General features: G+C 39.3%; 1 protein-coding gene across 2 annotated transcripts in view; it reads left to right on the top strand.

The window, feature by feature from the left end:
- The window catches only part of rasa3 (RAS p21 protein activator 3), a 34,215-nt gene that overhangs the window by 17,519 nt on the left and 4,540 nt on the right, over nucleotides 1-12,156 (top strand). Inside the window, exons 6-20 of one of the 2 annotated variants that reach the window (XM_063881180.1) lie at nucleotides 3,384-3,464; nucleotides 3,561-3,633; nucleotides 5,295-5,368; nucleotides 5,460-5,564; nucleotides 6,228-6,384; nucleotides 6,470-6,618; nucleotides 6,946-7,060; nucleotides 7,208-7,282; nucleotides 7,619-7,742; nucleotides 8,216-8,322; nucleotides 8,450-8,527; nucleotides 8,670-8,747; nucleotides 8,934-9,031; nucleotides 11,440-11,546; nucleotides 12,049-12,131. In XM_063881180.1, the coding sequence (XP_063737250.1) occupies nucleotides 3,384-3,464; nucleotides 3,561-3,633; nucleotides 5,295-5,368; nucleotides 5,460-5,564; nucleotides 6,228-6,384; nucleotides 6,470-6,618; nucleotides 6,946-7,060; nucleotides 7,208-7,282; nucleotides 7,619-7,742; nucleotides 8,216-8,322; nucleotides 8,450-8,527; nucleotides 8,670-8,747; nucleotides 8,934-9,031; nucleotides 11,440-11,546; nucleotides 12,049-12,131 (1,504 nt within the window). The remainder of the gene's footprint in view (nucleotides 1-3,383; nucleotides 3,465-3,560; nucleotides 3,634-5,294; nucleotides 5,369-5,459; nucleotides 5,565-6,227; nucleotides 6,385-6,469; nucleotides 6,619-6,945; nucleotides 7,061-7,207; nucleotides 7,283-7,618; nucleotides 7,743-8,215; nucleotides 8,323-8,449; nucleotides 8,528-8,669; nucleotides 8,748-8,933; nucleotides 9,032-11,439; nucleotides 11,547-12,048; nucleotides 12,132-12,156) is intronic. The other variant, XM_063881181.1, reaches the window with a different exon arrangement.

The raw sequence follows: 12,156 nt of genomic DNA, 5'->3' as shown, positions 1-12,156 counted from the left end.
ATAAAACTTCCAAGTCAGGACATCCAGTCATGTCCACAATAACTGCAACCTCTGTGCGTACATTGCTCTTGCCTTTAATAGCTTAAAAAAAAACGTTGAACTTAGAGGATTTATCCTGCTGATTGGTGATCATTTATCCCTGTAGCCTTTTAATGTGGCCAAAATGTCATTTTTATGACCAAATTCCTGCCAAAACCGAAGACAAAACATTACCATCAGTGGCATCTGCATTTGTGTTTAGCGCTAATTAGCAAGTGATAGCATGTTGGAAACAGAATAAACTGAAGTGGTAAACATAACTAACCTTAGCATTAGCATTTTATGACTCATAAATCTGCACTTACTAAATTGTTTCAGTGTGCATGTTGCTATCTATAAAACGACATAGCACACGCATGTGATTTTTGATCTTCAGTGTTTGATACGCTTATAGTCTGGATGGATTATTATGAGTTGGTGTTTGTGTGTGTTTGTTTGCTCTCCAGCTCTTCTTCTGCAACATGCAGTAGGAAAGTCTGATGATGAGCCAGCATGTCCCTGTTCCCAGAGCGCATATTGGTTAAGGAGCTTAGAGCAGGAGGTCATCTAGTCAGATTTCTCTAGAAAGACACGTGTACGAGGGAGAGAGAGAGAGAGAGAGAGAGTGCGTCCATTCAGCTCTACAGCTCAAACTAACCAATCAATAGAAATCTTTATGCAGGAGAATAAATGTCATGTATTGAAGCATGTTTTTTAAATATACTGTGTTAAGTGTTGTTTAAAATACATTCATCTTAAAATGACGTGTACTTAAGAGTATAATAAATAAAATACTAAACGACAACAGCAACAAAAGAGAAGAAAACACAACATGAATACAAATACAAGATTAAAAATAAACCCACCTTTTAAAAATGATATACATATTAATACTGATACTCCGGCACATTGAAGAGGAAAACAATTGATTATGTCTGTTCATTTATCTGATTATTGTAAAAATAAAATAAAAAAAACATTAAATAATATGTAAAATGATGTCACTCCCAGATGTCAGTTTTTACATAAAAAGTAAGTTCTCTTTCTCTACTGTTACAGCAAGTTTATGTTCCCAATGATCGTTTACTGACCTTTAACTTAATAATGACACAATTGATGAGGCGGAACCTGAGAAATCGTCTTCTTCCTTTTTCCTTGTCAAAACACATTACCTCAACCAATCACAATGTAACCATATCGCAGAGAGTTGGGTCGATATTTGGCTGGTTCTTTACTCCAAACTTCCTCATTTTTCATAAATCAAACTTGTAGTTTTAAGCTACTCAAGTGACATCATGTCAGGCAATTTATCAGATTTCAGACAGCTCCCTCAGGAGCCACAATAAGCTTTATCGATTTTGTGGATAGTAACTGCAAATGACCTTCATATAGCTCTTCAGTAACTGGGGTTAGCTACTGATAGCTGCAGAGAAAAGAGCTAACCTCTTCCCTTTGGTTAAACAAAGGTTAACTCATCTCCCATGTGCTGTTAATCCAATCTTCTTATTCTCTGGTTTATAGCAATAACAATATCTTTATACAACCAATCTAAACACAGAAGGAGTAGTTATTATATATTGCTATCAGGAACTTGTTTATTGCCACTCGAATATTTGAATGTAAGTTTCTAACTTGGTATTTAGCATTTTTACAATATAGCTTAGAGTCACTTAAACATTTAAATACTTCCTCCAGTATTTAAAAAATACTGACAGGCAGAAAAATAGGTTATTTTGTGACCTTGAATGACAACCTGGAAACAAGAAAAATGTTTTACCTTAACATATTATTTACTTTTGGAAGATATTTAGTTCTTTGTTCTGATTTATATTCAACTTGCACCCGTCAGTGACACAAACTCATAATAACATCCGCTTTTTTGTGTGTGGTTTTGGCCCTATGAGGTCATTCATTGCCCTCTTATTCAAGTCAAAATGTTTTTGACAGGTTACGTGGGCACAGAATAGAAACACATTAACCTAATATGAGTAATGTGGACTAAAAAAAACAAAGTCTGCTTCACCACCGCTGTCTTGCCTGTCAGAGCTCACAGTGGTGATGAGAGAGAGTGTGGGGGGGGGGGGGGCTGGAGAGTAGGCCAAGCAGGGGTTATATAAACAAGCTTATTGGACAGGAAGCGCTCTGGCATTAGTGATGCTTAACCCAGCCCTCTCGTTATTCCTTATTAGGAACCTGTGTGTGGGTGTGTATCAGCAGCATGGTGCAAGCTGTTGCTTGTGTAGTCAGTTCAGCTGGGGGCAGTGCGTTGATTTGATGTGTAATTCATCATACGGTGGGAGCTGGTGTGAGTAGTTGTGCATCACCCTGGCACACAGGAAGTGATTCGCCCCGCTGGTGTCCTGGCCTGTTTGGGTGCTAATCCCCTTACAGCATGATGTCATCCGCCAAAGGAATGCATTGATGTCACCCTAATTCTCTACTTTTATCTGTTTTTAAATCAGCATGTGAAAGTAAACTCGAACACTGATGTTCCTCCATTCAGTGTATTCATCAGTTTACAGTGTGACAGGGAAATATCCGTTTTACCACCTCTGATCTGCAATTCCTTATTAGATACACCATATTAGAAATGTATGTTTTCTGTAGGCATACTTTGTCATACATTAAGAGTGTCAAGACAGTGTCAAATTAAAAGTTGAAGTAGCATATTGTTTTAATTTTAAAGTATGGTTGTGCACAAAAAACATGCAGGAATCTATGGATGTAATTTACATAAACTAATTTCTGCAGAACCAGAAAGAAAAACCTTTTGCTGTTTTTTATTTTTTTGTTGATCAGAGTTGTTTGAATCTAAGTCTGAAACCACATTTAGGATTACATCCTACCTGAGCTTTATCTCCCTCTTGCACAGTCGACTCTGTCTGTCATAGAGTCAGAAGTCTGAGGATATGGTCTCTCCTGCTTTTTCCTTTAGTTTCTCTTCGGCCTCTCTCAAGTGGTCTTTGTTCTGTGTGTGTAGTTGCTGGATCACACTGGATTTACAGTTGGCACAACTCATCGCCAACAGCTCAAAGGGAATTACTTCCCTCAATCTCTTTTCATCTGTCCCTCTTTCAGTTTCGTCCTTTCTTACATACACACAGACACACCTCAAACTAACACCAGGGACCATTTTCACTTGCTGAGAAAACTCTCAGAGAGCAATATACTTGGCCCAAAATGTATTAACAAGGACTTCCAGCGTAGGAGGGAGCTGCAGTGTGAATGGACCAGATGTTTTATGTCTGTGAAAAGGGGGCGTTTTAATGGATTGCCTGATATGATACATGAGTGTGTCTATGTCTGTGTGTCTATATTTGTACAGTAATGTGTGATTCATTCATGGTTTTTGTGTGTTTCCACAGAGTGTTGGAGTGCCAAGGTCTTCCTATCGTCAACGGCCAATGTGATCCGTACGCTGCTGTATCCTTACTCGGACCATCAAGGTAAGATCTCTTACACAATTGGATGTCAATTTACCGTACTCACATGTTTGATTTCTAATAAAAAATAGTTTTTTTCTGCCTCTCTGCTTCTCTCAGGTCGGAAGCCAAGAAGACCAAAGTGAAGAGGAAAACCAACAATCCACAGTTTGACGAGGTTTTCTATTTTGAGGTAAATATTTCTGTGTGTCTTATGTGTGTCTTCATGTTGGGTATCAGTCCAAGTAGAGGTACACTGAGGGTTCAAGGGTATGTGAAAGCTGAACTATACAACCATATTTAGTTGTTGAGTTATTTTTATAAAATTCTACCAGAGCCCCACCCAACTTCAACTTGCAATGGTCAAAATGATGAGCCTAGGTGCGAAATACTCCGGTGTTGATGCACAGAGCCTTCAATAACCGCCGAACAGACCTATGAAGTATATAATATAACCAAAGAACTGGTGGAGTCATTTTGATAAAGTTAGATGAAAAGGTTTTTATATTGCAGTAAAGCTTTCTTTGATAAGTCAAATCATACATCCCAAATAAACGTGTGTATATATATATATATATAGAAAGGTTGTGTAGGTATTTGAACCATGCCAGGTGTTTATGTTAAAAAAAGTTAACTGGAAACACTGCATATTTTTATTATTTTTTTGTCTTTGTTAAAAAGTGTCACAATTCATATTTCTATCATTAGTCAATATTTATATATGTATTTTACACACATGCATACACTTAAAATCTCCTTTTCATGTCATTAGTTCTTAAATTGTTGAAATGAATGGGAAAAAAACTCAAGTGATAAGGAAAATCAACAGGAAAAACATAAATCAACGCAGTAATTTCCTTCCCTGAATGTGTAAAAAGCTGTCTATTTTGTGTATACACACACACACACACACACACACACACACACACACACACACACACACTCCCTGTCACAGTGCCCCCATTAACCCTCGCTCCCCAGCTACACTGCTCTGACATTTTTGTGTCGCTCCTCCCTGTGGCCCCTGCTGCAGTGCTGGAAGACAGCAGGACAAGAGTATGATTGATTCGGACAAACCACCAAACAATCTAGCCCATTGATTTCCATCCGACAAGAGTGTCTCATTTATTCTCGACCACCACAGGAACAGGACTCATACCCTGTGGAGCATTTTGCCTGCGGAGCCCTTTCAGGGCCTGTCCACACGCAAACAGAGGCCATCTATCATACTTCTGTCATGCTTCTGTCATTCGGTTGTCCCTGTTTTTAATGTTTCAAATTGTATCTTCTCATTGCTCCATACTGACATAGACACTGCCACATTCTGATCTCTGATGGCTACCATTTGGATCCAAATCTGTCAGATACTCAGTTTAGAGTTCGATTTGGGCCATTTCAAAATATGTTTTTCAACTTATAATTTCAATCAAAATGAACACTTACATTTGGCATTGAAAAATAGGAAACAGTTCATATTAAAAAGTATGTAAGCATGATATGGGTCCAGAAGAGTGACTCTCTTGTTTCTCTCACTATGCACATTATGTAAATCACGCTCTCCCTGTCCCCTCCCCTGAAACCCAAACAGTGACAGAAAGAAAATAAACTAATTACAGGAAATCAGAAATTCCAATGTTTCCTTTTATTGCATGCTTTAACTGGATGCCAAAACGTACTGTCAGTTTTTTTTGGCTCAATAAATATACTGGTATATGAAAAATAAATATGTGAAACCTCACATTTGAGAAGCTCAAAATCATGACTGAAACAATACTGTTTGTGCTTTTACCATATTGTTTTTTTTACCTAAAGGAAAATTTGACTTTTAATTGTTTATTCTGTCTCCATTTCCAGGTGACTCGGCCATTAAGCTACACAAAGCGTCAGTTTGATGTAGAAGAAGAGGATGTTGACAAGTTGGCACTAAGGTGAGCTATTGGCGAGCTTAAAGGGATTTGAATAGTTTGGTTTGTTAAAATTGTACCCACGCTTGAATTGTACACGTTGGTTTTTGTTCAGGGTGGATCTGTGGAACGCCAGCAACTTGAAGTTCGGGGATGAGTTCCTGGGAGGTGTGCGAGTTCCTCTGCGCGCGCTGGGTCAGGCTGGGGTCCATGACGCATGGTGAGCGGAACATCACACACGTTACATCGTCTCATACACACACTCCGTCAATCATTTTGGTGTGTTTTATGGTTTTGTTCCACTGTACCCTGCTGGGGCTGGGTGTGTTTGATTGAATGATCATTGTCCATTGTCCATTTATTTAGTAATACAATTTTCTAACCTATGTGAAAGACAGTCACATTAGAACTGCTTTATTTATTTTTTTCGGCCAAGCTCTGAACACATTAAGGTCTTTTAAGATGAGAAAGAAACAGTTGCCTATTAGCAAGTCCCGTAAACATGGAAACCATTAGCCTTCACTTGGAGTTACCCAACAAATGTAATATTCATTCTCGTTGCTCAGATTTGTTCTCCACCAACTGCCGGAAATAAAAGTACCACAACGATTAAGTTGGTTGCCATTTAAAGATGTCTAAAAGCTCTTTAGAGCTGACTGAAACTGCAGACTAGTGTGATATTCTTAGTGGGTTTTTTGCTACTACCAACACTGTTTACACCATTTCATCATTGCTCATATAAACATGTTGATTTGCGTAGCTTGTTAGATCTGTAGGCACTATTTATTGTCTGTAGGACATAAGACAATTGTCATCGATCAATCACAATTCCATCAGGGAGCAGAAGGGATTGGTCTGATCTTTTGTACGTTTTCTCCTTCAGGTACTTTCTTCAGCCCAGGGAAAACGGAGGGAAGCCGGTGAAAGTGGAAGAGCTTGGCTCTCTGCGTCTGAACATCGTTTACACCGAGGACCACGTCTTCCCCTCCGAACACTACACCCCCCTCAGAGATTTGCTGCTGTATTCCGCTAATGTAGAGGTGAGCTTAAATGAGTGTTTTCCGGTTTCCTGCAGCATCTTCACACCTTGTTGTTTGTATGTTGACTCTGCGCCTTTCTGTCCAGCCTGTGTCAGCGTCCACAGCGCACACTCTGGGGGAGGTGTGTCGAGAAAAACAAGAAGCTGCCATTCCCCTCGTGCGTCTGTTTCTTCACTACGGCAAGATTGTGCCTTTCATCAGCTCCATCGCTCACGCTGAAGTCAACCGCACACAGTAAGGGTCCTTGAAACAAGGCTGAACAACTAATACTCATAACATTTACTATTAAGGTAATAGAGTTATACCTGACTGTCCAGATGTGCATTAGTATTGCCATTTATTATAGATATTAAACAAATACTAGTTTAAGTTTGCTCTTTAGTGCTCCTTATCCTTCTTCCTGTTTTCTCTTATATTGTTTAAAAGACTCTTTCCTTTATTATTGTATTCCAATTTATGGTCTTGTTTTGTATGTATTTAATAACCTTTCAAACATCATGTTTTTTTACGAAGCTGCTGTTTTGATTTGTATGGAAAAAAACACCCTGTCTCTCTACGTAGAGATCCTAACACCATTTTCCGGGGAAACTCGTTGACATCCAAGTGCATTGATGAGACCATGAAGCTGGCAGGAATGCATTATCTGCAAGTCACGCTCAAACCCATCATAGACGAGGTACGACACTGCCAAACGTAACATTTTGTTTGCTCATTTCTGCTCTTATTTATTGATTTCCTTCATGTCACAATTTTTTTTCTGTAGCACCTCTAAGAATATTTTGCTTAATCAGTCATCAATGGATATTTCACTACTTTTGTACAGATCTGCGCAGAACACAAACCCTGTGAAATCGACCCGGTCAAGCTCAAAGAGTCGGAGAACCTGGAGACTAACAGGGTAAGAAGAAGAGTGTGTTTTCTTTGTTTGTACTGTGTTTCATTTTTGTTTCTCTGCGGTGCGGTGCGTCCTCCATAGCGGTCTGTACTTTATTTAGTGACCCTCCTCTCTTGTGTGAGCCCTCTCTGGCTGGGCTGAGTCCCCACTCTGCGGAGAAAGTGTGTGTGTGTGTGTGTGTGTGTGTGTGTGTGTGTGTGTGTGTGTGTGTGTGTGTGTGTGTCTGTGTCTGTGTCTGTGTCTGTGTCTGTGTCTGTGTCTGCGTCTGCGTCTGCGTCTGCGTCTGCGTGTGTGTGTGTGTGTGTTATCTGACATATCTTCCCTGGCCCCCATCTCCAGGAAAATCTTCGCCACTATGTGGACCGTATCTTCAACGTTATCACCACATCGGGCGTTCGCTGTCCCACTGTCATGTGTGATATCTTCTTCTCTTTGAGAGAGTCCGCGGCCACCCGTTTCCAAGGTAACTCTGCCTGCTAATGGCCTATAAGAGATGTAGGACAGAAAATAAATGCTATTGAGAAACAGCTAATATACAATAAAGAACATTATGTGCAAGATGTTCAAGGACACTCTCTGTTTTTTTGTGCTTTTCGTGTCAAACCTGAAAACACTTAAGCCTCCCACACAATCAGTATGGTTATATGTGCTATGGAGTGTTTCAACCCAGTGTCACATACTGTGCTGCCTCCTGTTGGCCAACATAGGGATCTGCAGTTCTAGGAGGAACATGCTGTTGTGATACAAACCTATAGTTGGTTAATTATAAGATTACAAAAATAACCTCGTTATCTATTGAATTCAGACATCTCATTGAACAAATCCGACTTTTTCTATTCCAGATTTACTATACATATCATGTATTGGGTATAATTTGAGCAAGTACAGTGTGTGTGATAAATCCCTGTTATGTTTTTTTTTATTTCGGCTCTCTAGTTGACCAAGATGTCCGATACACAGCAGTAAGCAGTTTTATTTTCCTGCGTTTCTTCGCTCCAGCCATCCTCTCCCCCAACTTGTTCCATCTACGGCCGCACCATCCAGTGAGTCAGATTTTTTTCCTCTGAAGTTCAAAGTTACTCTTGACTTTGTAGACATTATCTGGCCCATCTAGTGTTTTTTGTGATGAGTTCAAGTGTGAAATACTCAAAATTTGATTTGTCTCCCTAGGATCCTGCCACCTCTCGAACCCTTACCCTCATCTCCAAGACGATCCAGACCCTGGGAAGTCTTGCCAAGTCTAAATCTGTACGTTTCTCTGAGTAAAGAGTATTTTCATTTTTTCACTGCTGTGAGTGAACTACGTTTCATTTGTATAAAAAGTGAAATTCAAACTTACTAATCTTCCTCTCACTGTCTCTTTCTTTCCCTGCCTCTAATTCCTTTCAAGGCCAATTTCAAAGAGTCTTACATGGCCGCATTTTACGAGTACTTCAATGAGCAGAAATATTCGGACGCTGTGAAGAATGTAAGTGTTCAACTTCCTCCTTTGTTTCATGCAATATATCTCCACCACTTTGCATACACATGAAATATTCTCTTTGTCTTGTATGTCAGATAAAGATATGCTGGCTCACTTTAGACATTTGGAAGTACAGTACAATTTGCATGAAATGTAACAAGGGTTATTACCACAGTTCACATGTTGTTATAGGACATCCTTTACTTTCCTACTCAGTTCCTGGACCTGATCTCCACCTCTGGCAAATGGGATCAGAAGAGTATTGAAACACCAATCATGCTCAAAGAGGGGTGAGTAGCCAACCTATTAATGAAGTAAGATTCATACAAACAGCTCCCACAATATCGCTCAGAAGACCTTTATTTGTGATTTTGGAATTATTTAGAGAGTTTATGAAGCAGTAATTTGGGATTTTTGTGTTTGTATTAAAACTGTATTATGAACTGTGGCAATTTCCTTTTCACTGCTAATTAAGCAGCTTTAATTTTTGTCTTTTCACCATCCAATTAAGGTTGTCCCGGCACTTGTTTATAGCTTTAGAGAGTTATGTTGACTATTAATGCTCCAAGAAGGAATAGTTCAACATTTTGGGAAATGTCAGTATGTTGTATGTACTGTAAGTATCTATGGAAGGCACAAGGGTAATTAATGACACAGATTTTGTATTATTTGTTTACATAGTGCCAAAACCAAACTGCAAAAATGGTTACTGTACCCTCTGTGATTTAAGCCATTTACTTGACTGATCTAAAACTAGTAACTGTGGTGTGTCTGTCATTTTGCAAAATAAATTATGCTGGCACCTGGAAACTTAAGCTACACTAGCTGCTTCCAGTATTTTTGTTAACCAAACATAGCTGGATGATTTCTGTAAGAACATAAGAGAGAGTGGTGTCAATCTTCTCATCCAATTCCAAAGGTGTATTTCCCAAATTGTCTAACCATTCCTAAGGTATATTTTACCTTCACATGTTTGAGCCCTCATGCTCTTATGCATGACAAAGTGAACAGTTACAGTAAAGACAAACCCGTGGCCGTACACTTCTCCAGCAACACATGGGTGGTTGTTTTGATGATATTCCTAATGAGGGTGTAAAGGGAAGGAGAGTTTCCAGTTGACAGTAGGTGTGCTGGGCCTCGTTTATCAACATCCTCCACCCTCTTTTGTTTCTGCTACCGGGCATAGGAGTGTAAAACTCACTATAAAGAGGATTGATGGGAAAGGGTCAAAAAGCACGAAGGGCAGGTAAGAGCTTCTCAATATAAAGGCTTTGCCCTTGTGACCCCCTGTGTTTGCACTGTAAACCCCCCCCACCCCCAGACCAAGCCGGCCGTTTTCTCTCCCCCCAACATCATACGCTGCTGCACTTTACTTTATATCTGACCTGTAAGCAACTATCTGTTACACTGTTTGACACTGTGTAATGGATCTTAGTCTTTCTGCATTACAATGGCAGTGGACTGGTGCGTTCAGTGACTGTACAAAGTAAAGTGTTAACCTTAAAGCCTTCAGCCATCACTAGTGCTGGCAGCCCACCTCGGTCCTTGACGTGCCAGACATGCTTGGTGTGACAGAGACAGCAGGGGTTGGTTGCTATTCAAACATTTCTGGGATCTCATATCTGCCCGCATCCTGACCGTTTATACCTTTTGTCCAGACTGTGACCATATAGATGCCATAACAACTTTTTGACAAAAGCATGCATGCAGATCCATGCTATAGTGCTTGGCAGAAAAATATATCAAAGACCAGAAAAATGGAGTCTGTAGGAGTGACGTTTTGAGCAAACCAATATAAGCTTTGTACTGGAAATGTCACTGGTGGTAATATTACTGTATGTTCATGGAAGCTTTGTTATCTTTTTTTCAGTCTTTTTCCTATCGCTACCATACACACAGAGTTCCAGCACATCTCAAGATGTGAAACCAGCAGATTAGAATTTGAAAAGTCTCTCGTGTGAGACTAGTCACTTTGGTTATTATGACCCCGGTGCTTTGTATTCATGTATAATATGGGCCTCAAACTGTTAAAAAAAAGCATCCTGGTGTTTTCTCTCCCTTAAAAGACCTTAGTGGTGGTTTTACATGTTTTAGCGTATTACCAACAAATAGTGTAAATCTCACATCAGATTTTTTTTATGACTTCAAAAAATCAATCAATATAAAAAAAACGGTTGCAGATTATCTTTCAAGTCTATGCAAGTCAGTCTGTTATAAGGTACTGAAACTGAAACTAATTGGTAACCAGTAGCTGTTTGTAAGGAAACATGTTCAAAACTGTGTGTCATTATTTGGTAAAAAAGTATTGATGTGTACACAATTTGTAGGTAATCGGGTAAAATATGCAAAGACACAGGGATCTTTGATCTGCTGACTGATCTCCTTTTTGACTCATAGACCGTTAAAAGTGTTTTCCTGAAATGATTTACAGTGACAGTAACTGCAAGTATGTAAACTGAATGATATATTTAGACTGCACAGGATTCCTTTAACAATAATTAAACCATGGTATCAAAAGTCAATCATTTTAACTGCTATCATCAAGGTACTGCACTATTTTAGCACTTTAGATAAATATATAGGATGCATTGTGCCAGATTAATAACAATATTGATATTGTGATATATTTAAAATTCCTGTGAACCATGAGCTCGCCTGTCAAGTCTTTCATTGGTATGTCTCTCGCTCATTTTCTCAGATTTATGATAAAGAGGGCACAAGGGAGGAACCGGTTTGGAATGAAGAACTTCAAGAAGAGATGGTTTCGCCTCACCAATCACGAGTGTACCTACCACAAGACAAAAGGTGAGCTCCAATCTTTCCCGGGATCGTCTTTCACTCCCATTGTTTCCACGTCTGTCGTTGTGTGTGCTTGTGTAAGCAGAAGGGAGAGAATCTGCTGAATGTACAGTTAGTCTGAAAGAAAAATGTGCGTTCAACACATGTGGTGACGATTAGGTTACTGCAGGAAATACGTTTGTGCTGCATCCAAACAATGTCAGGCCAAAACAGTCGTACAGGCTGTTTGCTAAATCCTACGCTACATAAAAGTAAAAAAAGAGGTTATCAGAAAGTGCTGAAATCAAATGTACTCAAATTAGTCAGTGTACCGACTTAAGCAACTTTAAAAGACATGTTATTGTGCTGTTGATAAACCCTGTTGTTATTTAATACCTTTCACAAATAAATGGCAGACAAACAAAGCATTCATTTTTATTTATTAAAGTTAATCAATGTAATTATCATTTCACACATCCTCCCTACTTTACTTTTTTCACATCTGATGTATATTTCCTTTTATGTCCAGGTGAGGGCGCTCTGTGCAGCATTCCCATAGAGAACATTCTGGCTGTAGAGAGACTCGAGGAGGAGTCTTTCAAGATGAAAAATGTAAGGACCACACACAGCCATGAAA

This window comes from Eleginops maclovinus, chromosome 4 (assembly GCF_036324505.1).
Source record: "Eleginops maclovinus isolate JMC-PN-2008 ecotype Puerto Natales chromosome 4, JC_Emac_rtc_rv5, whole genome shotgun sequence".
Lineage (NCBI taxonomy): Eukaryota > Metazoa > Chordata > Actinopteri > Perciformes > Eleginopidae > Eleginops > Eleginops maclovinus.
Note: the sequence above shows the minus strand (reverse complement) of the source record. Positions and strands in the feature narration are given on the sequence as shown.